This window comes from Haemorhous mexicanus, chromosome Z, assembly GCF_027477595.1.
Source record: "Haemorhous mexicanus isolate bHaeMex1 chromosome Z, bHaeMex1.pri, whole genome shotgun sequence".
Taxonomy (NCBI): Eukaryota; Metazoa; Chordata; class Aves; order Passeriformes; family Fringillidae; genus Haemorhous; species Haemorhous mexicanus.
In genome coordinates, this window is record NC_082381.1 from 6891971 (window position 1) to 6918394 (window position 26424).

At 40.2% G+C, this 26424-nt stretch overlaps 1 protein-coding gene across 3 annotated transcripts in view; it reads left to right on the forward strand.

Moving 5' to 3' along the window:
• The first annotated feature begins 738 nt into the window (after window positions 1-738).
• MEGF10 (multiple EGF like domains 10) overlaps window positions 739-26424 on the forward strand; it is an 87376-nt gene continuing 61690 nt past the window's right edge. For 2 of the 3 annotated variants that reach the window (XR_009490332.1, XM_059873929.1), the window contains exons 1-4: window positions 739-855; window positions 19508-19639; window positions 22374-22475; window positions 23173-23273. Coding sequence is in view for 2 of the 3 variants with exons in the window: in XM_059873929.1 (XP_059729912.1) it covers window positions 19524-19639; window positions 22374-22475; window positions 23173-23273 (319 nt within the window). In the remaining variant the exon portion in view is untranslated. Of the gene's footprint in view, window positions 856-7008; window positions 7096-19507; window positions 19640-22373; window positions 22476-23172; window positions 23274-26424 lie in introns of those variants that run through there. The other variant, XM_059873930.1, reaches the window with a different exon arrangement.

Genomic DNA, 26424 nt, shown 5'->3' on the forward strand with positions numbered 1-26424 from the left:
CGGCTCCCAGGAACCCCACAGTGCCTAGGGGACACCACCCTCAGCAGCCCCACGCTTCATGGGCATGGGGGAAAAGCTGTATGGGGTGGCATAGTCGGGTTTGGCAGCGTGAGGTCTAGTTTAACTTCTCAGTTTCTCTGGGAAATTGCTGGAATGTTCCTCCCTGTCCCGCAGAACCAATGGCGCCGGCTCCAGGACAGGCCCGCCGCTGGCCAAGACTGAGCCAAGCAGCGACCCTATAAACGCCTCTGCAGCTATGCTCAAATATGGAAAAAAATAAAGTAAAGCAAGAAGCAATGCTTCTTGCAGAGTAAAAATCTTCAATATTCTTGAATATACTGAGGTGCAAAAGTCACCATGCCCTTCCTCTCCGCAGCAGCTCCGGAGAGGAGCACATGACGTCTCCTGTTCTGTAAAAATGCGTCTCCTGAGGGGGCTGAGGATCAGCCCCTCATTGCAGGTCCTAAGCGTTCAGTCGTTTGAAAAGACGATTTCTCTTCTCAATCATCTGCTGGGTAGGTACCTATCATTCACTAGGCCGAACAGAATGACCTCTAAGATCCCTATGTAGCTCGCACTTAGCCCGCAAGTGAGCGAAAGGCGACAAGTCCGGCACTGAGGGAACGCACGATCACACCCCGACCGCGCACCGAGCAAGAGTGGCGCAGGGAACGCGGGTAAGCGGTTAAAAATGTCAGTGGGGCTGCCCGGGGGCGGTCCGGGGCAGGCGGAGGAGGGGCTGATCCCCGCCGGCCCCGCCGCTCACACCGCCCTCGCTCAAGTCCCGGCGGCAGCGGCGGCTCCCGGCGGCGGCTCCCGGCGGCCGGTCGGACGGGGAGGGCGCCCGCGGGACAGGTAGGCACTGACCAGACCCCTCCCGTCCCGTCCCGTCCCGTCCCGTCCCGTCCCGTCCCGTCCCGTCCCGTCCCGTCCCGTCCCGTGCCGTCCCGTGCCGTGCCCTACCGCAGGTGCCGGGTGCGGCAGCCTCGGGGAGGAAGCGGGGGTGAGGCGGCATGGCTCCCTCCCGGAGCGGGGTTTGCCCTCGGCAGAAGCATCCTCCAGGGAGCGGGTGGGATGCGGGGCTGCCCGCGGTACCTCCGCCTTTGCAGAGCATCCAGGCGTGTTTGTCCCCGCTTTCGTGCGCGGTGACCGGGATAGTGGTGCGGGATGCGGGAGCTTTCCTGCGGTCCCGAGCCCGGGCGAGTCGGATCAGATTCTTCTCAGAGTACTTCTGCTTATTTATTTATTTATTTTCTGCAAATCGGATCAGATTCTTCTCAGAGTACTTCTGTTTGTTTATTTATTTATTTATTTTCTGCAAAGTGCCTGTTTTTAAAGGGTATCCTTCGTTTTCATGGAAGGCGTTTGGCAGTCCTGAGCAGAGAGTGAAGTGAGCGTACACACTGGAATAGAGGGATGCTTGTGTATAGATGTAAATTAGCGTGACCCGCACATGAAAATGCACATCTGTTTAATACCGTGATTTCGTTCCAGCATATGTCCCTCAGCAGAAGCTGCCTAGAGAAATTCTCAGTTGTGTGGTATCCTGCACAGATTTTCTTTTGGCGACAGTAGTAGTAGCGTAAACATTTCCTATTTTGTCTTTCAGCCAAGGAGTAGGTTCAATCTGGAAATGTAGGCACAAATCAATTAGGAGAAATACGCAGCTGCTTTTCCTAGAATGAGCTGGGAATGGACAACTTTCAGTAATGTTATTAATTACTTAAATGTTGCTGCCAGTCATTGAGTACTGAAACGTAGTCAAAGTCAGCATGCATCTCCTAGAATCACATACAGCTCTGAAGTTTTTCCAAAGTACCAGTTTCTCACTATAGAGCAAGTTTAAAACCTCACTTGGAATGTGTCTTTGGTATAGAAGATGCTTCATAGCTTATTTTATCAAGTTGGTAACTGAGCTTTGGCAGCAGTGTTTTAGAAAGCTGATTAACATAATGACTCTATATAGGAAAAATGTTTTATTCCAGCATCTTGGAAGAACAAAGGAAAAAAATCTAAAAAGACAAGTCTGGAGAGTAGCATTTGTTTCTCAGCAGATAAGCTGCAGACCTTTGCTGAAAAGTCTTAGATTCTTTGATTGAGCAGCATGTCTGATGTGAGACTGAAACTGAAAGCTGGCTTCAGTTGCCTTGTCAACATCCCTAAATGGTATTTGTGCCCAACAGTACAATACTTGGAGGAAAGCATATGTAATTAGGCATGTGTGTTCTTCTTCAAGTGGGGTGCAACCATCTGAGCTGGAGACAGAATTTAGCCAAATAACTGTTGCTTGCTAGTTACTGGCCCTGCAAATGAAGCAGTATTAGCATGTTTAGTTTGATTTCCCATCTCAAATCAGAAAAACCAGTGGGGCAGGTGTGCTCCAGATTTTTAATAAACTGGACAAACTCTAATTTAGGACCAGGTTTCTACTTGTTTGCCTATGTAACTCATGCACCTGTGCAGCATCAATATATGGCATCTTATGTAATAAACTTTATTTAAATTTTCTTACAGAGCAAACCATGTGGCCTTGTCATACAATCAAATTTAAGCATGTGTTGCTCCCTCAGGGGGTGAATCAGTGGCATCATATTAGTAATGATTGTTAATATGCTGTGGAGATGCTGTTGCTTTGTGTGTGGTTCCTTGGTGTGTGGTTGAAAGTCGGGAGTGTTACAAGTCTCTGACAGAGCAGTTCACAGGACAGGCTATGAAATCCGTGTTCTTGCTTACTGATTATAGTCCATATCTGGCAAAAAAAATTTCTAAACTGCAGGCAGCTCAGTGACCTGTGTGAATTCAGCTATGTCTACTTAATTTCCCTGGAAACAGTTATCCTTTTCTGATGTATCAGTTCCTATTATCTGGTGGTAAAATGGTCCAGACGTGGCACAGCTCTCCAGGGCAGGGCTGTGCATGCCAGGTTTCAGCTCCCACAGATGAAATCTGTATTACCCTTGCATTAGGAGAAGATGCCTTAGCCCTTCATATATAAATTTTATCACTTAGATGTCTACTTAGAACTGTGATAGCCAATGCCATCATTTTGAATTCGACTGATAGGGTGGGAGTGGGCGCCTGGAGGATCTGTCCAGGGATTACAGTGTTAAATGAGCTGTTCTGAGGTGAGCAGAAGGGTTTAACCAAGTGAACGGTCCTTTGATGACTTGCATAACCATGTTTTCCATAATCAGCTGCTCAGCTGTACGGGTACATGCACCACCCCCCATCAAGGAAGCAAGTGCAGTTAACAAAAGCAATTAATTCATCTATGCAAAGAACAGGAACTGTGCATTACCATACTTAAGTTTGATTAACATCTAGCAGAGTTTGGAGTGGGCTTTTGACTGCAGCTGGTAAGGATCCCTTGAATTTATATTCAGATTACTTGGCAGGAGTTTTGCATGGTTTCTGTATGTTGCTTTTTCTTGTCTAGGCATTTTCATTTCTTGTTAGGGAAAGCAAGTGGCTTTTGAGGAAGGTAAAACCAGCTTCTTTGTGTACATGCCACAGTTTTAGTCTAACCAAAGATGTGTTGGTTTAAAAAACCCAAAGTTATGTAGATAGTACTGTAAGATGGATGTGTTCCTTTTTTTAAAAAAAATTATTTTAATGGAGCACAGTGTAGATTAATACTGTTTCTTTAGGTATGGACAGGAATGGTGTAGTGAAATGACAAAGTTCTTAATATCCTTACTCCTGTTAAGTGGTGTCTTCCTTGATGAATGATCCCAGTGGAATCAGATTTCAGTATGCAGTAGTTATGTTACTGACTCACTGCCAGGAATTTGATCCTGATTTTTAATACTAACAGATTAGTTTGTCAGTAATTAGTACTGACTTCATATGCTCCAGTCAGCATAGCATAAACGTAGATATAAGTGCAGTATTTTTTCATCTGTGAGAAAAATCTGTGTCTTCATATTCCAAATGTTGGGTTTTTTTGTTTTTTTACTTGTGAAGAGAGTATGTATCATCTAAAGCCATCTGTCAGAAAACTAGGAGAAATATTCTGGGGTGGGATTTGCTTTACTGGAATAGCTTTATTGATTGTGTCAGCATTCATGTTAATTAACCCATTCAAACTATCTGGTCTATAATTGATGTTTTGCCTGTGTAAGGATTTGTGGTTCATGCCTTTGGATGTACACGTTAAGTTTGTATTAAATGTGGACAGCCATCTCTTCCAGTTTTATCAGTGTTTTGTATCTGATTGTCAAAGAAATTAGCCTATAGTCAGCAGTGAGATACCAATTCTGAGCTCTTTTGATGTGCAAGACAATGAAAACATACAGCAGAAAACATAATTTTAACTTTGACATTGACTTGCTGTGTGACCTCGGGAAAGAAATATAATAATTATTCTGTTGCTGTAAAAGAACAGCCTTTTCAGCCTACCAGATAATTTTTGTTGAACACACAGAGGTGCAAGTGTGTGCAGAATTATTTTTTCAAAGAAACATAAAGACTTCATATTAGTGTGTCATTTTGGACTTAGGATCACTGGCACAAAGAGCTGCAGCTTCTATGGCTCTAGTGTCCACCACTGCAGGCACAGGACATGTGCAACAGCACAAGAACAATAGCAAAAAATTATCTTTCCTTTTATAGTCTACACCCAAGACAAAAGGGAAGAAGAAGTAAGAAGAGACAATGAAGACAATGAAATAATGAAGACAGGTGTCAAGCTGAAGTCATGTTATTTTTCACCAAAAGTCAACGGAAATTAATACATTTAAAGGAATTAATAATAGCTCTTTTTTAGATGAGAGTCTTCAAATAGAAGACAGTGAAGAACTATTTCACTATAACACCAGTATATTGTCAATGATGGCCGGAACCAAGGCCTCATCAAACAAAGAGTCAAGGTCTTGTAAAGTACTGGAAATGCTGGGCATGGGAAGAGACCATGAAAGGCAAGGGGCATCTCAGAGAAGTCATGACCTTAGGATGATGCAGAGGGTGAATTTGTCAGGCTGGACAAGAGGGGACCAGCAGGGATTTATGGTCTGGGTAGAATTGTCCAGACAAGAGTCAGGGTGGCCATGACCCATCGTGGTGGTGTTTCTCTGGGGCAGTGCTCAGCTGGAAGGGTCTGCTCAAAGCAGCAGTGGAGAAGGAGGTGTAGAGAAGGAGGAAGGCTGGCTCCAGCTGCTTAATAAAGAAAAATGATCCAGAGGAGGGTAATATGTGTTTAGGGCACCTGGCATGTTTATGAGAAGTACCAGGGTGGAACACCAAAGCAGGGTTCAGAAGAAGTTACATTACTTTGATGGACTGCAAAGGAAAGAAGAATGAACTGGACAGAAGATGGTACATGAGCTGGTAGTTTGCTGTTCCATGCACAACCCCATTTCTTTTGGGAAGAAGCCACTGCTTCCCAAAGTTTTCTGCACATCATAGGCATTATGTCATTAATTCTTCCCACACAGTGCCTGTTTATTTAGGGGTAAGTCCTGTAAGTCCTCTTCAGAGTGAGGAGTGCTGTATTTGAAGAGTAGTATGAGACAAAAGTTATTCCAGGGAATGTATGGGCAGGAGGATGTTTTTCTTAATATGGTTTGGTCTCAGCCCTGTGAGACTACTTTTCATTAATGAAAACAGAGACATTCGTACAGGGTTTCAATGAGTTCAGCATGTTTAAAGCAACTTTTGAAGTTTCTCCTATACAGAAGTCTTGTCTATCTATTTTTCAGAATATTTTTTTGGCAGGGGAAGTGTTGGGTGTTCTTGGTGAATTTAAAAGATTTACAGAGCAAGTAGTAAAATAATACTGTCACTTGGCAAGTTACTTGTCTTTGTCCTGTGGAAATGTTTTGATTTGATGTTGCAGACAAATACTCAAGGTGGGGATAGCTTGGACTTGTGATTTTTTTTTTTCCCCCATCCCCCACTTTTATTTGGAGCACAATTCTCTGCTGTCGTAGGGTTTAGGAAATGTGATTTAAAGTGATGTAGATAAATGATGGCTATGTTACATTACTTGCCCTGCTCTTCATGTGGCCCAAAGAGAAGCTCCATAATCGGTTGATTTGGATGAGAGCTTTTGAATCCTGACTTTTAAAGTTTCAGCAGTGCTGGGCTGATTAACTAAGAGCAGCAAAAGAGTTTCGATGGCAGGGCTCTGCCAAAAGGAGCCCCCAAAGTGAGTGTTTTGTGTGAAAGCATGCCTTGCAGTTTGAGCCCAGAGTGACAATGATTGTAACACAATGCTGCTCATGTGACAGTGAGACAAAGAGGCCATTATGCACGGCTGACTGGCATCAGATCCTCCAAAAGCCAATAGTCAGACCAGGCTTGATCACCCTGAGAATGTGAACACACTGGAAGCACTTGCATGTTAAAAAAAAAAAAAAAAATAAAAGGACATGTGTGTTTGTGTGTGTGCAGCAAAAAAAAAAAAAAAAAAAAAAAAAATAAAAGGACATGTGTGTTTGTGTGTGTGCATGCCAAGGCCTGGTTAAGTTTTAAGTACAAAATGACATAACTGGTTTGTTTGTTTTTTTGGAAGCTGCTGTCAGTAATCAGCAAAAAACATGTAACATAGCATTGAGAGCAGACATAGTGGGAATAAGATGGAGTATGCTAGCAGGCCAAGTGGATCTTCCACTTCCTTTGCTTCTTTGTTCAATTGCTTCCTTCTGTGTGCTTTTGGGCATGTGTAGCTAAGTTTTTGTTTCCTCTGAAGTGTTTACAAAATTTTGGACCACATTGGTCTGTCAATACACACATCTCATGATCACTGGAACATAAGCACAAATGATGACAATGTGTGTTTGTCGAAAGCATCTGTTTGGTGTCTTATAAACCCTCTTCAAAGGGTTCAAGAGCACTTGATACATGAAGAAATGACCCTGATGAGTTGTTAGCTGTGGCAGTCTTGGTCCCAAAGGCAGCAAGGGCTGGAAATCTACTCAGTAAATAGGATACAGCAGCTGGAGTGGAGAGCTCTTCAATTAGAAAGGTATTTGTTTAAAAACAACTTGTTTGCCTTTGCAACCTTTAGGGATGGATTGACTTCTCCAGCGCATCCATCACAGGGGAGGCGGCACTTGATGATGGCCAGAGTTACTGGTGATCACACCCTGCAAAGAGGTTTGGCCTTATTCCCTGACTACTGCTGTATGTCACTTTTCCTTTTTTACTGTGTTCCTACCATAAGAAAAATTTCACAATCTGCACAGGCTGCCTGAATCCATCACTCTGTCACCACCAAAAATCTGAGGCTGCCTCTTTCATATCCTCTTCTTCCCTGTGGAAACCCCACTTAAATCTCTGGTCTTCTTCCTTCCCAACTTCCTCCTGCTTAGACAGTGAAAGTATGAAAGCAGAATGATGATTTGGGCCCCTTTTTCCAGAGATGTGTGTGGGCTCCTCCGGATCTGGAGGAGCCCCCTCGGGACGGAGCACCAGACAGGATATTTACCAGCAGCTCCCCTGTTTAACTCGTGGCTCTGCTTGCTCCGTAACGGAGCTTTCCTGCCTTTTTAATCCGTGCCACATGCTGGTGACCCGAGCAAACCCTGTGGGAAGACAGAAGCCCTGTTGTGTGTTTGTAGAGCAGTTGCTCGGAAGCTGATGTACAGCTGTGGCCGGGCTTGTTTGGAAGTGAAGAGTAACTTGATCTTTTAATCTTTTTTTTTTTTCCCCTTCGTCTTCTTTTTTTTTCGCCCCCCCCCCCCCCACCAGACTGATATTGCAGATAACAACTGTTTCTGAAGGGTACCTGCCAGAGAGATTGAAATGTGTATTTTAAATTGAGGGGTAGGGTTCATGAAGATTTTATCAGTCTGCAAAGTAGGTCATTTCTGTTTGGGGTATTTTTTTTAATAAATTAATTTTAGCTAATTTAATTTCTTTTAAAATAAAAGGCATAACTGTTGAGAAGCTGAGAGTTCTGTTTTCTTACTTGCATTGAGTAAAGCAGAAGTCACTCAAGTGAGATCAGAGTAGCTGAGGTGAAGTTCATGATGCCAGACCCATTGTGCATTTTAGGATCTGTGAGGATGCACACATCTGTGTCATCCAAATATACCAAAGCTACCTCCACCAAAGCCAGAACAACTGGCCTCTTTTAATAGATAATTAAATTTTCTTTTAGAAAAAGGTGGAACTGCCAGCAGTTCTGAGAGTGCTGAGAGTGCATATGGTATTCTTTCTGCTTTGGGATTGGTTTGGATGAAAGGCAGTTCACATTGCAGGTTCTGCTGTGCAGGTATGCACAGGCCTCTGTCACTTTAAAAGAGAAGATGGTCCTGAAGAAAAAAAATCACTACTTCCAGGGAACTTGTTTAATCTCTGAACCCACAAAAGAGTGCATTTTTAATTATTGAATAGGAAGATGGGGTGAGTAGTTGTTGAAAGAGTAAAACAAAAACGCAGCAAGAGAAAAGCTTCCTTGTTTTAAGTATCCCCACTGCTTGTCAGTAGAGTTTTCAATCTCCATAACCCATTTCAGGGAGCTGTGAGACTTAATCTCATCTCTGGAACAATATTGTTCTTCTGCAACTTTAATGCACTTTTTTGAAATGCTCCATTCTTTCTTGCTGAACACTAGTTCATGCCAATTTGCATTATGTATGAATAATGACAGCCAGGATATGCATTCATGGTAAGTGAACCTCAAAGGATGCAGTGGTTTGGGGTTCTGGTCTGCACCACTAATATGCAAGAGAAGATTTTTTTTTTTGTGCTTTTGCAGATTGCTAAACTTTCTGTGCATATTTTGTAGTGTATCAACTTCAGAAAAGAGATTTTTGTTTGGCTTGTTTGCTGAAGTGGTGTGGGGATGCAGGGAGGAAATACCCTTTCTCATCTAGCAATGAGACAAGTTGTGAAGAAACCCTGAGGTTGCTACTGCTGCCTCTTGGTCTGCACAAGGGTTTTTTTTGGAATTAATTAGAAATTCATTGCAGTCACTCCAAAAATGTCTGGTGCCACTGAGTAATGTTTCTGGAGCCTGCCTTCTGGATACACACTTTAAACTTTTATCTTCTTCTCTTGTGGGAGTCTCTCAATAGACTTTTGAAAATGACCCTGCTTTGTGTTTCATGGCCTATCTTCAGGGAAATAGCAAAGCTTTAGTACACGGATGTTTTCTCTTAGGCATATGTGTGTATTTTTTCTTCATTGCTGTTTCCAACAAGAACACCAGTGGGAAAAACAATCAAAAAACCAGACTGACGAGAGGGCATTATTGGCCTCTTCAGAGCTGACCCAAATCTGTAAAAAAAATTCTCTCAGTCGTGACATTGGGTGTGGTGGTTCCTTTGTAAATGTTAAGGACCCAGAAGTCTGTATTTCATTATTTGCTACACCTGGTTAGTACCATAAGAATGATGCTCATGTCATTGCCATCATGGCAGGATATCAAACTGGAGGCTTGGATCCCGGGCGTGGGTTGAAAATGGAGACTAACAGACCTAAATTCTGTTTTCAGCCCTGCTGTTGACTTGTTTTGTGAAACAAGATTAAACACTTAGACAGACTGGAGCTGAATATTTTCCATGTACAGTGTGGTTATTAAGAGTAGCCTCGAGAATGAAAGGCTAGTGTTAGAAGAAGTGTTGTAGATCTTATAGGGAATTATGTCAACTAAAATACTGTATGTGAGATTATTACATAATATGTCTCTTAAATAAATGTGCAGAAGTGAGTGCTATTTTTTGCTGCATTCCCTAGGTTGAGGGAAAACAGATATTTGCAAAAGAAAAGAGATCTCAAAGTAGAGTGCCATGTGGAAACTTTCTGTACCTCCATGTGGCATGGAGCAGCCTTGAACTCCTAAGAGTGCAACAAAAACCTTCAAACGTTGACAAAGAGCATCTGCCCTGGCTTGTCTCACCCATTGGGGCAGATTCCTTCCAAAAAACAGTCACTTGCTCTCCTGGAGGGGGAGAATCAGAGTGTCCCAATCTGCCCTCCAGAGAGAAGAAAGATTTATACATGGATTAGTTCAGTGGGCAGCTGACAGGTTGGGTCAGGCAGAGTGCCCGTTGCTTGTCCAGGCCATGGTGGTCAGCTTAACTTCAGCTTCCAGCACAGAAGCATCCTTCTGCCTTTCAGGAGTGGATGCTGTGGTATTGGTGTAGTTTTTGTTGCTCTTCCACACATACTTTTACCTTTCTTTGCACTCTCTGGAGCAGTGTAGAAAATTGGTAAGGAAGGTCAAATAATCCCTTGCTCCTTATTGGATGAAGTGGACGAAAAGTAGTTTTCAGCAATACTGCAGCTGGCCTGTCTGTCTTCATGCTTACAATAGCAACATACATTTCTGTGCTCTTGGTAGGAAGCCTGTGTGAAATTGGAGAAAAACGTTAGCTGAGGGAGAAAGGGTCATTTTGCTGTGTCAGGACAGTAGATGCTAAGAGTTTGGGTTCTAGAGCAAAAAGAAAATCAGCTGGTCATAAAACCAGTTACTGGGCAGCTCAAGATAGCTGGGATTTTCACCAGGTGTCATGATCTGTGGATTTCAGAGAGGCAGTTCCTGTGCTCAGGTTTCATCCTGAGTCTCCATGCAGATCAGAGGAGAGTGCCGTTCCATTTTTGCTCTTCCCTCACTGTGATTGTCCAGTCCCTTTGCAAATGCTGTGCTGTTTGTCACTATCCCCTCAGCCCTTTGCTCATCTGCTGGCAAAATAAGGCAGCAGGTGCACCACTGAATGTGAAATTTCATGTGGTGCAATTTCCAAATTCTGGGTTGCTTTCATCCATTAATGAGAGATGACACATTCAGGTAACCTCTGCTCTTCCTTCTGAAAATAAGAACTGGTTTAATTTATCTTTAAGAAAGGAAAAAAAAAAGAAAAAAGGAGGCCCAATTTGCAATCCTTACTTTAATTTTTAATGAATGACTGAACCAAGGCCAACGTTCCTGTAGTTTTAACTGAGAGGCAGCAGAAGCTGTAACAGAGATGCTGCTAGTGCCAGTTGGGCTATAAGTTATAAGTCTACTTTACAAAGTTTGCCTGTTTTCTGGCACAGTCCCTGACACATACACTCCAGTCAATCAAAGTAAAGTGCCTAATAACAGATGTGGCAATTAAGCTGAAGAATTCTGTCTCTCTCGTTTAATTTTTATTACAGAGAATAACAAAGTACCTCATTAAACCCAGCATCATAGAGTTGTTTTTTTTTTTAATTTGGCATACAAATGTCTGCAAAAATTAAATCTCTGAATAGGGTGCCTTGTTACGAAAGGTGCTTTGGCAGACAATGATATGAACTGATCATTTTTGTATGACAAATATGTGCTTGTGCTACTGCTGTCCTTTTGCACACTGCAGAGGTACAGGCTTAAAGAAGTCAACATGTGTCCTAAAGGAAATTTTGTGGGATTTAGGGCCTTGTGTTCAAGTTGATAAGAACATGGTCTTGATTCTTCTGCATTCAAATTGCACTGCCCTCAACTGAAATCAGCAGCAGGCACTTAAAAAGATTTCAGATAATCTGTAACACAGGTAAATTAACATATTAAAGTAAGAGAAATTTCTTGATGAACAGTATTAATTGCAACCTGAAAAAGTTGTCTTCTGATTGTCAAAGCTTCAAAGGCATTTGCCATCATTAGCTTCTTCTAGTGATGTATTGGGCACTCTTTTAAAAAGGCCTCTGATTCATCATTAGACAAAGTTAATTAAAGAATTTAATGATTTGAGGTGCTCTAAAATTTATGGTTAGAGAAGACTTTTATGAAATTACTCTGTTAGTATGAAAGGCATAAAATTACAAAGTTTTTTACTCGGTCATTCTCAGAAAGAATCTGCTTTTTTTCTGCCTGCCACAAGTGTTGGTAGCAGTTTTATTTCTTGGAGGTTTTATTTATTCACTGAAGCACAGCATCTTGTCCTTCAGCTGCAGCTGATACTCTAGGGGTGTATTGAACCAGTTTGTGCCTATGTACATTCACCTACATGTTTAGATATCCTCAGTGTGCAGAAAACTTGCAGACACCACTGGCACCTGGCAAAGTTGAATTTCTCCCCAGGATTTTTTTTTTTTTGTTCTGGCAGATAGGGAGTACTAGAGTATTTAGTATTAGTACTAAGTACTAGAATTATACAGCTGCAAACATGGTTTTAAATTTGTATTAATGTTTACAGAGGATGTAATGTGTTTAAGCCAGTTTACCATGAAAACCACGTATTTTGCATGTTGCTCACTCTATAGACCTCTTGAGGTTGTGTTGTAATCCCTGTGAAAGTCCTTCAAGGCAGAAGTTCTTCAAGACTTAAAGATAGGATTTATATCTTTAATTGTGGGTTTGTTAAAAAACTAGAATTAACCAGTCACTTTCAGTTTTGAATTATGTTTTTCTATTTTCAGCTTTGAGTGCAGGAGTACTATATCCATTCCAACCTCTGCAAATCACCAGAATAAAAGATGGAACTGAGTGAATGAACTGTCAAAGGAAATGCTTTTGCCTTCCCTATTCTTGTGCTAAAATGTTTTGAATTTTTTTTGGTAGGGTGGTGGTGGCATGAGAGGCTTTGTGCAGTGAATCACAGATGCTTTGATCGCTGGAGGTGGAAAAACTGATCCATAATGCATTGAAATGTTTCAGAAGCTGTTAAGGGGAAGTAGTATCAGAATTAATTAATTTTGGTTTTTTACGCACATCATTTGAAACACGAAGTTTTTAAGCTGGGATAAAGATTTACAGAAGTGTAATGCTTGGTGTAAATCATGAAAACAGGAGCTAGCTGGAAAGTAACTTTATTTTCTTCTGGGTGTTACATGCAAAATGGCATTTCACTAGATGATTTACAAGGACAAAGGTACTGAAGCAGAGTTGCCAGCAATTTTTTTCACAAACTATAACATCTTGTTAGCAGCTAGAAGTTGTAAACAAATGCAGGAGTTCATATGTCTGATCTTCATAAAGAGGGGGTCCAGTGAAAGGCTGTGACAAGTGCAGGGAGCTGCAGACTGAACAATTTTACCAGTGATAACAGAGGCTGTGTCTAGGAAAGGGAAGAATCTAATGTATGGTGAAAATGTCTGTGGAAAAATAGAAAGTGCATGTCATGGGGGAGGGAAGGAAACAGAGGCTGTCTTTGAAGAGGGCTGAAAAGCAGAAGACTTTTAAAGGAAGGTGGGCACATTTGAAATGATCTTAAATTGCATAGGAAGCTAAAGTAATTATCTGAGTTCTTTGGCTGTGCTCTTTTATATCCTGGCAATAAACTGGAAGTGACACGGTGTCTGGAAGACTGGTAATAGGAAAAGAGGGGTCACAGAAACTTTGTTCAAGAGAGGGTAAAACCATGAATGATAATTTCCACAGCAGTGGAACCAGGGCATTGGTATATTTAGGCAACCACAGGATTGTCCCAGGCAACTTGTCAGCAACCACAAAGTTTTCACAGTTACATCCACAAGTGCAATGTCCTTTTTTCTATGACTAGCATTAGGGGGGAAAAAAAAAAAGTCAGAAATCTATAAATCTATATGCTATATGGCTGAGGGACTATGACAAAAGTTTGATACAGATGTCTTTGTTGCATAACTCAGTAATAAAGCTTTCATACATGCTAGTAATACCTTATTTCAGAAATAATTCTCCTTTAACATGTGCATTTAGCCATTTTTACTTAATCCTGTAGTCTTCTAGCCCTGTTCTATTAAAATAGACTTGGTGTTAAAATAAAGAGATGTTTCAATAAGGAATACATTATTTGAAAAAAACATTTTTAAATATGTTAATTTAAAAAAAGAAGGGAGAGGGAGTGGGGTGGGATATGATTTTTGTCTCAAGCCTATACTGTATAGACTCTACTAAATTATGTTATTTGCCTTTTCTGCTGAGGACTAACTGTTAACTCCCAATATCCACCCTGGGAAAGATGCCTAGGGCTGAGAGGTGCCATCTGTATACGGACCTGACATAGTTTTTTATGTTTCACCTGAAATGTCTTCTGTCAAACAAGAAAATCAGTATTTATGTTCAAGGTGCTGTTTCATCTTCTCAGAGTGTGCTTTTCAGAAACTTTGGTTTGGATTCTACACAGTTTTAACTGTATTTGGTAAATTTTCATTTGGAGGGGGAAAAAAAAAGGCAGCATATTTAGTCAAAAGATTTTTGGTAACTGCTTATCCTCTGGCTACCTGTGGAAATAATCTTTAAACATAAAATACCATGGGCTATATGTAACCTTAATGGTTGAGCACCTGTACTTGCTATCTGCCTAAAGAAAAGGAAATACTTTCAAGTGAAAGGGCCCTAATTTATCAGACAATGACAGCTACAGTGAAGTGACCCCATGTTTGTGATGTTTGGCAGCCTTCCTCGGAGGAACAATACGTCCATCTGCAAAGTATCTGGCATGCTGGCATTTGTCTTTACCATGCTTCCTTGCCTTGTGCAGACTTGACTTGCATTGAACTGTCTTTTCCTGCCCTTTTAATGCTAATTTGAGGGAGAAGAGGACTGATAAGTGGATATATGGTCCCTGCCAGCTTAGCAGCTTCAGAAGCTCTCACTGCATGGCAGAGAGTGAAGTCAGCGGGCCAAAGACAATCTTGCATTTCAAGAGGACAGTTCCTAGAGGAAATTCTCATGATCTTTTACATTAAGAACAGGTCTTGTAAAAGATACTGCAGAGTGTTCTGCAGAGAAGGACAGAGTCCCTGAGGACCTTGCTGCAATATTCTTGTGCTTTTGGGTCTGTGCTGCAGCATGATCCATGCTATCCAGCCACCCGTTGCATCTGGATCCGTGTGGCATTACTAGTGCAAATCCACATATTTGCTGGGTGGTAAAGTTTCCTGTTTTTTTCCATGTTTGTAGTTATCTTACTTCATTCTGTGCTTGTAATTACAATGCAAGAGGTTGTTTCATGCTTACAAAACAGCATGCGGTGTGGGAGCTCCCAACCTCTCCAGGTTTCCACCAGAAAATGTTTAGGTAGAAAAAAGGAAAAATTAAGTTTAACTCCAAAATGTACTCGTTTACAGTTTTAGTATAGTTTGAAGGCTGCTCTCTGTTATTTAAGATCAGGTCATATAGTGTTGCATTTCTATTTAGTAGGAATGGTAGAGAGATGCATTCTGTGAAATTATAGCATTACTTAAAAGACTGTGATGATGTAGCTTTCAAAACTGGTAATTCCATCACTTAGGGGTAAGTAAAGTCTGGTCTCCTCCAGACTTGTGCATAATCACTGGATTCTCTGGAACTCCACGATTCAAGACTTCTTCCCCTCTTGCTTTGAGTGACCGATAAATTTACAAGTTATTGGGCATGAGGCCAGAACACACAAATACTGTGATTACATAAACCTCATTTTCTTAGAAGCCTCTGATAATTGAAGAGGGATGAAAAATAAAAATGATCTCATCTAATAACCAAAGAAAAATGGTAATTGAGTACTGTTTTTTTTTTTTTTCTTAGCAACATAACTTGAAAAAAGTAGCAGCATATCTGTGTCCATCAAGGAGAGTCGTTCCAGCTCACTCAGCCTTTGATTTGGTTATTCTTCAGACACCAGTCTAAATGAGTTATTTTCTCCACATCCATGCTTAGCCCATCTTCAACATCTTTGGGCTCAACAAATGTGTCAGTCTGTTTCACAGTGAGGTTTGAAAGTAAAGCAGCCCAGGTGAAGAGGGTCAGATCTGATTAAGCTGCATCAAGAAGGGCTCTTATAATCTCTGACCATGGAGGGTGTGAAAGTTTAGGGCACTACTGGGTTATCCTTTGGCAAACTCTCATGCTGGCTGTGCAGATCCCACACATTTTGTCAGGCTTGGTCTGTCCTGAGCTTCCTGTGACAGTCACAATCAATGCTGCCTTTGGAGTGGTTTGTTCTAAGGCTTTGGGAAAAGACCAGTCAGTTTCCATTTGCTGTGACTGTACATCTTCAGCCAGCCTAGGGTCTGTGTGATAATGCTCCTAATTCAGGTTATTTTGTATTTGCTTTATGAGTGAGATTTCATGTGACAAGGTGTCAAACTGATTTACTGATTTCCAAAGGGAAAACGCCTTCTGCTCTTCATCCATTAATTCTCTAATGTAATCGATAAAAGCAATCAGATGTGGATTTTTTTTTTTCATGGAAGCTAACACGGGATTAATCATCATTGACAAGATTAGGTCAGATTCAAATTTGTCTCTGCCTGACATCAGTCATGAGAGAGATGTTTTTATAAGCAAATTGTGTCCCTGGTAGAGGAGCTGAGCCTCAGGAGTGAAGTGTTTTAAGAAAAAAACTCTCTAGGAAGTGAAAGATCAAACAATTCTTCACCCAAAAACGCTTACAAAAAGTCTTTTATCTCATGTGGAGCTGTAATTTCCAGTTGCAGTCACCAAGTCTTTGTGGGGTGCTCTGGAGAGAGTGGGGGCAAGGACACCTGCAAGAGGCTCTGCACAGATGACTGTGTGGTTTACAATTCAGTCTGAAATTTGAAGAAATGTATGATGAGAGGATTTCTTTTGAAGTAGCCCTTGCTATACATGCAGGTTGATGCCATGTCAGTGCAATTAAGAATAGCCCATGGGTTTGCAGCTCAGGAAAAACTTTGATGTCCCTGTGTCCTATCACTGCAGAAGGGCAGGACTGAGTGCTATAAAACCTTTAAGACACCACAACAGAGTACGAAAGACTCTCACTGCTCCAGAGTTTGTCTTCTAACTAAATGACCCGTTCCTGCTGCATTTTTCATGTTTCAATGGTAAAAATGCTTTTGCAACAGTAATGGGAAAGCTGCATCAGCATTTCCCTTGGTCTTGGGTCCATTATGTCATGTTAGCAACTGTGTCGTACTATTCTCTGTTGCTCATGCAGCTCTAATCCTGGGTAATTCTCTGGCAGCACTTGATTTTGCTGACCAAAAAATATTTGTTTGCAGCCTTGAGCAACCTTCACTTCTTTTACAGTGTCCATCATATCTTACCTTGCCCCCCTCAGCTCCACCCCTATTTTTTTAACTTTTGTTGCAAGAAATCTGAGGGATAGCTGTGCACCCTCAGCTTTGCCTGTGGCTCTGCTCTGGGTGGGTGGACAGATTAATTTGTAAGCATGTTGTAATTTTCACCTCATAAAGAAGAATCTTTTTTTTTTTTTTTTTTTTTTTGCTGCTTTTTTTTTGTGTTAACTGTTCTCTCTTTGGTTTTGAACTCTCTCTCCATGGGGGAAAAAACCCCAAACCAAAAAAAAACCTGTCAACACAGTTACTAGTGGCAGAGAAAGTGCCTAAAAATCTCAGATATTGGATATTAATGGTCAACTGTCTGTGTTTATATAGTGCACATACAGGATTTTACATCAGCTTACTAGTAAGACAAATGCAATTTGTGTAGTTGCTCAAGTTTAAATGTATTTTAGGGGAGTATCTGTAATTTATGGGAGTATATTTTGTACACTTTTTATACCATTTTAAAATGAGCTTTTTAGTAGTTAAAATAAACCTTGGGGTGATAGGGTTTATTTTTTAAAATGACTGTTATTGATGATCTGATTTTTTAATAAAATAAATATAAACTGAGTTTAATTTCTTTAATTAGCTGACAGAGATTAAGAGAAGTACTACAGTTGTTTCATGCAGCTGCACTGCTTTCCTGTTAAAATTTTTAAATCATGGGCATGGATTAAAGTTGAGGGAATCAGAGAAGTCTGACCCAAACAGACACTGGTACTGCCTTAAAGTTCCTGCCTGAAATAGGAATAAAGATACAGCTTTGTCAACGGGAGATTTTGCCTCAAATGCTGTAGAAAAAACTAACAGGCAATTGGTGGTGAAACACCAAGGATTATCTTAAATTTGTTGGGTTTTTTCCCCTGTCTCATGTATGTACTAATTTGCACAGGGTAGGCATTCCTCAAAATGAGCATTTTCAGTACTTAAACTACAGGTTCTGTGTACGTGTAGATAATTGAAATACTCATGTGTTATTGGGTGAGATAATTTGAGTAATATATGGTATGAAAAGTGAATCTCTGAACAGTTGTTCTTGGTGCAAACCATAGGCAGCAAGAGTTAAATGAGTCATCTACATCTTTTATTGCTGATATCAACACTTCAGCGCTGCTAATCAGCTGTACTGATTTTCTGTTTTGATTTTCCTTAATAATTAAGCAAAAGATCTGGAATGCAATCAAGTTTTACTCTAGGGGGTTCATGCAAATTTATTTTTTTTAATTTTAAATTTTGTTAAATGTATCCTGCAAAAGGAAAGTTGCTGAAGTCAAGAATAAAAGATAGAAAAAAGGGAAATACCATTTACAGTCTGCTTAATCAGAGTGAATATTTTCAATGAAATCACAACTTCACTGCAATTATTAGGTCAAAATACAGCTGCTGTTGAAATAACTGCACATTGACTGCTTTGCTGCATGCAGAGAAATAGTTACAGACCATGAAATACCTTTCAGCAGCCTGATTTTTCAAGAACAATTCAGCAAAATAGGATCATCTCTGTATCCTCCGATACCTTAAATATAATAATTTTGTGTTGTGAGCTCTTTATGTTGACTTCTGAAGTAAGAGTTAAGTAAGACTGTTTTGTCTCTTTTTTTCCCATGGTCCTGTGGTCTTCTTTCTCATATAATAAAGTGATTGATGTAACTTTCTTTATTCTGTTCCATAATATTTAAAGTAAGAAATTGCTATTTCTGGATTAATGTACTGTGTTAAAAATATTTTTATTAAATCAAACATATTTATTAGAAATTACTGTCTCATTATACTACAGATTGGACTCAAGAGTCTCATTTTTTTTTGTTATCTCTGTAGCCACATAATGTTAGAATCAGTATGTAAGTGAGGAAATAAGGTCAAATGTCACTGAAACAGAAATGTAGCTTAAGTCATTACAAATAAATTACATGTTAATAGCATTCATTCTGGCATTTGTGGATTAATGACCGGTTAGATTAAGAGTGTTTCAGCATGCAAATTAAAATAATTTGCTTAGTAAGAGTGTTAGGATAATCTTTTCAGACCTTCATGTTACTACAACAGCTTTCTTTAATGAATGTTTATTCTATTTGGAAACTGTACAGCCGGCTGAGGAGGGGGAATTAAATTTTGGGGACTCTAAAGAGCAGTGACAGTGCAGGGTGACATGTGAGGCTGTGCTGGCCATGGGGAGCACGTGGAGAGGCACAAACCCTTCCTGTAAATGAGGGACGTGCCGGGCTCCTGGTGCTGTGTCACAGCTGAGCCTCTCCACTCTTGTGGTCTTGAGCAAATGCCAGCCTCTATTCCAGACCTCAGCTCTGGCTCTCGGAGTGGGCAGAGCCTGGCTGAGCACCCCCAGGCTGGGTGGCTGCAGCTGGAGGGGACTGCAGGACCTCTGAGATAGTTTGTCCACCAGCTGACCTCATGGGAAACGGCTCCCTTTGGGCTCTCCTTCCAAAATGGGCATGGCATTGCTGCTGCTGGGCAAGCAGTGTGTGTTCCTTGAAGTACCCCTTGCTTTAGATTGATTATAGATGGGTCAGCATTATTAGCTACTTTATATTCTGTATGGTATTACTAATGTACTTTTTTTTTTCTTTCCCCACAGTCATTTCTTTGGAAAGATGGTTCTTCATTTCAACTCCCTCTTTGGCTTCCCTGTCATACTCCTGTACCACTGGATGGGTTCAGCTGTGTCTTTGAATCTGGAAGATCCCAATGTGTGTAGCCACTGGGAAAGGTAATACTTTCCTTTTGGAAAAATAAGTGGCATGAATTCTGATATAATAATTTTGCTTTGTTTTGCTTGGCATGCTTCAAGTTACTGAGGGCTTTTAGCTGAGTTTAAAAACAGGGGAAAAGAATTCACTTTACTGCCTGGGCAGGTGAGTTCATTTATAAGTAGAAGACTATTTCATAGTGGGCTGAAATGGATCTTTGCATTGGGGGTTAGGATGCAAAGAACCACTACAATGGTACTACAATGTTACACAACCATATGGGTACTAGAAGTGAGTAAAAATAGCTCTTTCCAATTTAGGTGAAAAGAAATTTTACATATGCAAAATATAATTAACCATATTGGAATTTGGCCAAATTTGATTATGCTGATTCCTTCCTATTCAGCACTCACAGGATCTGAGTTAAGATTTGTTGTTTAATTATTTTGATGAGGTTCAAAAATTTATAACATGCAAAATAAAATTCATCATCAGTGTAGTTGGTCTGTTTGTTCATCCAATTTCATGTGAATTGCAAAAAGCCACAATGAGTTGGGAGAGGTTGAGCCTCAAGCATCTGCTGAACTTCTTTCCTTGTGTGAAGGTTATGACAGTGAAAGCAAGACTTCTGGTCTCATTATAACTGTTGTGCCTGTAATTGATCAGCAGGTCCATGAGAAAGACTTAATTTTCACTTAAATTCCCTTGAGGACATCAGTATTTCCTGCACTTAATGTAAACTGTGTTGTGTGCTTAGTCATGGGGAGTGCTGCTGAGCCACTGTACATTTATTTGTGATTGTTATAGCTGAATCTTTACAAAGGAAATTGAAATTGGTATTTACTTTTTTCTAAAGTCTCTCTATTAAAAAAAAAAAAACAAACCCAACAGGTAAGAGCATCCCTTGGGAATTTTCCTCAGCTTGGTGTAAAGTATTTGGCACCTCTGCCTCAGCTGCTGTGTACGGTTCATGCAACCATGTGTATATGAGGTAGTCACCATATTAAATACCTGTTCCTAGTAGTCAGGAATTTGTCTACAGTGTTACCGGGTACTGTCCTATATTTTGTGTGCTTTGTTACAGTTTTTGTTGGTAGAAGTGGTTTTGGGGGAAGCTACAACATAGTGAAAGCAAAATGGGAAAGAAACCCCGAATATAACTATTTACACTGCATAATATAATTTAAAACTAGCTAATTAAAGTCTGCAGAAGGAAAAATACACCCAAAAATGAATTTAGCAAGCATGCCCACTTTGTTGCATGAACTTTTTTTCCTTCTTGTGCTATCTCACAAACAGTGCAGAGCTCCAAATAAACTAAGTGAAATGCTCACGTTGTTGCCCAAAGCAGGTGACAAAGGGAAAGAAGTATGAAAGGGCAAAGCCCCAGACAGAAGCTCTTGACTGCCCCTGTCACTGTTGTATGCTTTAAATAAAAAACAGACCTCAGTCAGTACTGAAATGGTCTTTACAAATGGTGAGAAGGGGTAGAGAGTGCCCTGCCTCAGGGTATGAGCACAGAGCCTCAGGCGAGCGCCAGCATCCCACTGATGTTTTGTTGGGCTGGGACAGCTGGGTGGATTAGGGCTGCTTGCCTTCATGCAGGAAAACAGGGAGTAGGGTGTGTGCATTTAGGGGTGAGTGGCTCTGGAAGTGCTTCCCCTTGGCGTAGATGGTGACAGCAGGATGAGGAGACTGTGGCTGTCACCCTGCAGTGGGGGCTCAGGGCTCAGAGAGGGTGTGAGTGGAAGAGAGGGAGAGCTGGGTGAGCTGTTTAGTGTTTTGGCTGGTCCTGGGAATCAGTCCTGCTGCAGGAGCTTGCCACGCATTCCTGTATTTTCAAGCCCCCTTGCACAATCCAGGACTGGCTGCCAGCACAAACAGCTTCTCAAAGAGTTTTCTAGGATGATTCAATATTTTCCCCTTTTGAGACAGGGCTCTGCTCCTCTTGTCCTGCTGACAGCTTTGGAGGCTCTCAGCGTGGATTTGTTTCTAGGACACTGTACAATTGTGTAATTTGGCAAAAAATAATAGTAGGATTTCGTATAGTATTTCTGGGAGTGTGGTGTGGTGTGGGTGGTTCTCTTTTAAAAATTATCCAGTAAGCAAAATAAACTATGGTCTTCAGTATTCATTAATTTCTGATTGCTGAATAGACTGGTGGTATGCCTGTAATGTAATTTTTCAGTAATTACTACTCAGGTGTATTTCTGTGTTAACATTCACTTAGTATATAGGTGCACTGGTTGTCTTCCTGTAGGCCCAGTTTTTTTCTTATAAAAACTTGATCTGTTTAGGATCAAGTTTTTACAAGAAATTTCTCAGAATGTCCTTTTTTTTTTCTATTTGGAGTGATAATAGAAGAAAACTCATTTTCTGTCTCTTTAATTAGTTGTTCAGTCATCCAGTTCATTAATAAAAATTTTTACAGGAGCACACCTAATATGCACTACTTCCATTTGCTGCCTATTTGAGTTACAGCTGTTTTCATTTTAAAAAAAGTTAGGCTGACATTACATTTCTTTAAATGTTGAGTAGTGGAATTTCATCAAATGTGTTACACAGTATAAACATGATGACTCTCTGCATGTTTATTTTTCTTTGCAAGCTTTCTATGTCATTTTTTTAGACATGAGTATTTTGTTATATTTTTTCCATTCTGTAGCAGGATTCTGTAAAAGACCCAATTAAATGAGACTGTACTAAAAGGACTTGCTTGATGATCTCCCTTTTTTTCTCTCTGTCTCTCCCCAGTTACTCAGTTACAGTGCAAGAGTCATATCCACATCCTTTTGATCAGATTTACTATACCAGTTGTACTGACATCCTAAACTGGTTCAAGTGCACACGACACAGGTGATGTATCAATCCTAATATTGTCAATTTTCTGATATTGTTAAGAATCTTGACTCAAAATCAAGCATGATATGTAGGATTTTTTAGCTGTAGTGTCCAGCCTGTCTAACTGCTGTGACCTGTGTCAGCTGGAAAATGCCTATCCAAGCAATGTCACATAAATTTCATTAGCAGGTTGGGGTGTACCATGCCATGGAGTACTAACAGAAAGCAAAGAGCTTGGTGAAAACTAAATTCTTCAAACCCTGCAAGTTGTATTTGTTCAGAAATATCGCAGGGAACCCTTGTTGCTTGCAGTGCTGTGTTCTGAGGGAAGTAAGTGTATAGTTCTTGAAAGAAAAGTAAAAGGATTTGTTAAAGGAAACTTCCTGTGCAAGCAGAAGGTAAGCAAAGGTTGAATGATTAAAAACTGGTGACATCTGTAAAGAGCATTTTCCTCAGAGGAATATGCCCATAAGTATGACCCATCACCAGTGGGTAAAGTCCCCATTCTTTTCCTGCTTTCTGACCACCCATGAACCTAAATCATGTCAGGAAACACCTTGGACTCTTAAAATTAGCAACAGATAAATCAAGACAACTTGGAGCATTTTTTTTTCTTTTCTTATGACACCTGAATGTTTTTTAAAATGTGTAAGAATACATCCTGTCTTGCTTCTGAACCAAGGTATGTGACAAACACTCCTCCTCTCTTTAGGATCAGTTACCGTACTGCCTACAGACATGGTGAGAAAACAATGTACAGGCGCAAGTCCCAGTGCTGCCCTGGATTCTATGAGAGCAGGGAAATGTGTGTCCGTAAGTTCACCTTTTTATTATTATTTTTTTGGCTTTGGAACTCCATCACTGTGCTGGTGTGACTCCTCTGTGATGGGTGGCTTGTGGAGGCTGAGTTGCAGGAGCTCAGTTACTCGCCGCTGATGCATGTGCAGCTCTTGTTGGAGCCAGCTGGGGCTGAGCAGATGCAGGTGACAGGGTGGTTGGATTTCAGATGTCTAAGTGGCCAACCAGCCTTCGTGTGGTTCTAGCTAATGATTGTGTGGAAAATGCACTGTGCAAGCATCAGTGTTTTAAACACAAGGTTTGAAACCACGGGGGACATGGAAGTCTTTTCTCCTTGGAACAGACCCCAGCAGATCCTCATGCTGAGCCTCTCTTGGGCATACAGAGGTCTGTAGCAACTCTTTGGAGGTCTCAGCACCTTTTTTTGGATGGCACATACCTCTGTCTCCTCATCTAACCCAAAACTGGAAAAATTTGTGGCTTGAGGGGTCTGGAGGCAACCTTGGCTCGGTTCTTTCTCTCTCTTGTTTGGCCTTGTGCAGACCTAGGGAGGTCTTAAAATGGTATTTGATAAGAATGTGTTTTATGTCCTGGAATTTGAAAAAAAAAAAAAGCTTTGATTCAAAACATTTTCTGCTTATGCAAAAGCAAGGGCAAAATATTTTTTAGAAAACTAATATATCTGATAGCAGATTGGCAATGATTCTAACTTTTTGTTGTAATATGTATATATTAGACTTACAAGAACGAATTTCTGACTACATTTGGTTGTTATACAGCATGTGTGAATAATGATATTTAATTTTTTTATTAGGTAGAACACTTTTTGAAGTGTGTTGCAGCTTGACTCGTGATGGCAGGTGTGATGGGGATTCTTTTATGTGACAACAGCTTTTACATAGCTATAGCATATGTAGTAAATTCATTGTGTTAACACAATGATATTCAGAACCCGAAAAATTCAAATACCATTGGACATACTAATTTTTCCTGTTACTTCATGAAAATATGCTTGATAATGGTACTCAGGACATACCTGCTCTGACTTCTGAAGTGATTGTGGAAGGCCTTAGACTTCAAATTTCGTGAAAATACAGATCCTTCAGTGTAGCTGAGTTTGCATTTATTTGACCTTGGAAGAAAGAGAGAGACCTTCAGTCTTCATGATTTCCAACTGGAGCATTTCCATTACTGCAATTTTATTTCCATGCTGTGTGGATTATTTTGTTCACCTAGTGGAAAGATGTTGGATGGTTCTAAAAGGCTAAAATCCTTGCGTTGTTGTTGATATTTTGTTGTTTCTTTGTTCCTTTTTTTGACTTCTCAATTTAGAAAGGTAAATTAGAAAAGTCTACTGTTTTGGTTTTGGTGTGTGCGACTCAACATTGTGCAAATTGAAATTTCATTGCTGCTTCTCAAATAAAATAGGAATCTGAGTCATTTTGTCTTTAGGTGGGTTGACAGGAAATTGTACTTTCATTTTAAATCCAACGTTATATGCAGTCAGTACTTGGACTGTTTGTAAGAGTGTAGATATCTTGTTACTAAGTACTAATTCACTTTCATTAAAAAAATGTGCTTTGTGCTGTCCTCATGAAACTCCTGTTTGTAGAGGATATAAATAATGCACAGATTTCTCACCTCTATCTTCAGTATTGCCAGCACCTCTGGAGAGCAGTAGGTGGACCTCAAGTTTTTATTTTACTCTTATGTTTAGACCTGATGCACTTTCTAAGCTAATCTACATGCAGTTTATATGCAGATACAAAGGCAGAACAGTAATTCTGTGAAGTTCTTTTAAGGAGCTTAGTCCTGGCAGCTCCACCCCAGGCTGAGTGATTGACTAAATTTCTTATTTATTCCAAAGAATTTCCTGCCTCTTGTCTGCTACTATCAGTGGCAATCCCTGGGAGATTTGGCATATGAATACTAGGCTTAGCTACACACTAGAAACTTTTTCCAAAAGTGCAATTTTAGGTGGTTTTTTTAAGCATATTTCTGAAAAGGAAGATTTCAAAGGTTTTAAGACATCTTCTAGCATCTTCTAGTGGCTTTCTTGAAGTTGGACACACAAGCAAAGGTTGATTGTTCCTGGCAGCTTGAACATTTACATCACTTAGTTTCTAACATTGTAGTACATTTCAAAGAACCTTAATGGAGAACTTTGCCTGTTGAATTTCCTCAAAACATGAAATAGAAAATACACCATCTATCTTAAGGTATAATTGCATATCACTCATTTTACTAACAAATAGCCATCAAGCACAGGGAAAAAAGGATCAAACAAGGGATATGTTCTAGCATACAGTGTAAAACTGAAGGATTTATTTGAAAAAAACATGTTTATAATGTGGTTTAATAGATAATTTATTTTTTCCCACGACAAATGCTTGTTTCAATTAATTTGGAGGAAGTTGGAGTTAAACCTTGCAGTCATTTAATTTATGTGCATAATTACATCCTAAGTGTTTCAATTTTATGTTAACTGGTTTATGGCTGGCTTTTCAAAGTGAAAAAGCAACAGATCCTAAAATGCATGCATAAAATTACATGAAAGATAAAAATACATTTTTTTGAGTTTTAACATCAGATAATGAATGCAAGAGTGTAGAAAAGATCTTGAAAAATACAATAAGGCACAAAAAAAAGGGCAAATAAGATGTAAAAGCCAACATTAAGAGCAAACCCAGATTGTTTTTCATACAATAATTGAGCTTTTTCTTGAAAAAAAAAAAGACATGGCAATTGCTGCCAGGGAGTTTTTTGGTGCTTCTTCACACTGGTCAGTAAAAAAAAAACCCCTTCATGTTAAGTTTTTCACCTGTACCTGCATACAAGTTGTTTTTTTTTTTGATACCATGCCCAACAATTCCATAGAAAACCAAGAGAAAGTAGTTCATCTGTTCCTGGTAATATTCATGTCTTTTCAGCTTCTTCTAGATGATTTTTATGTTGTCCTCACCTCTTTGTAGCTCTGTGTAGTAAATTTTGGTTCTCTCATCCCTGTGTACACTGCAATATTTTTGTTTTTTAACATGTGCTGTCTCTTACAGATGCAGGATTCACTTTCCAAGAATCAGTTAGCCCAGAAAGTGTCTGGAGAATACTTTCTTTTGGGTAGAGAATAGGTTTTTATGTATATCCAGATCGTGGATCTGTATTCTGA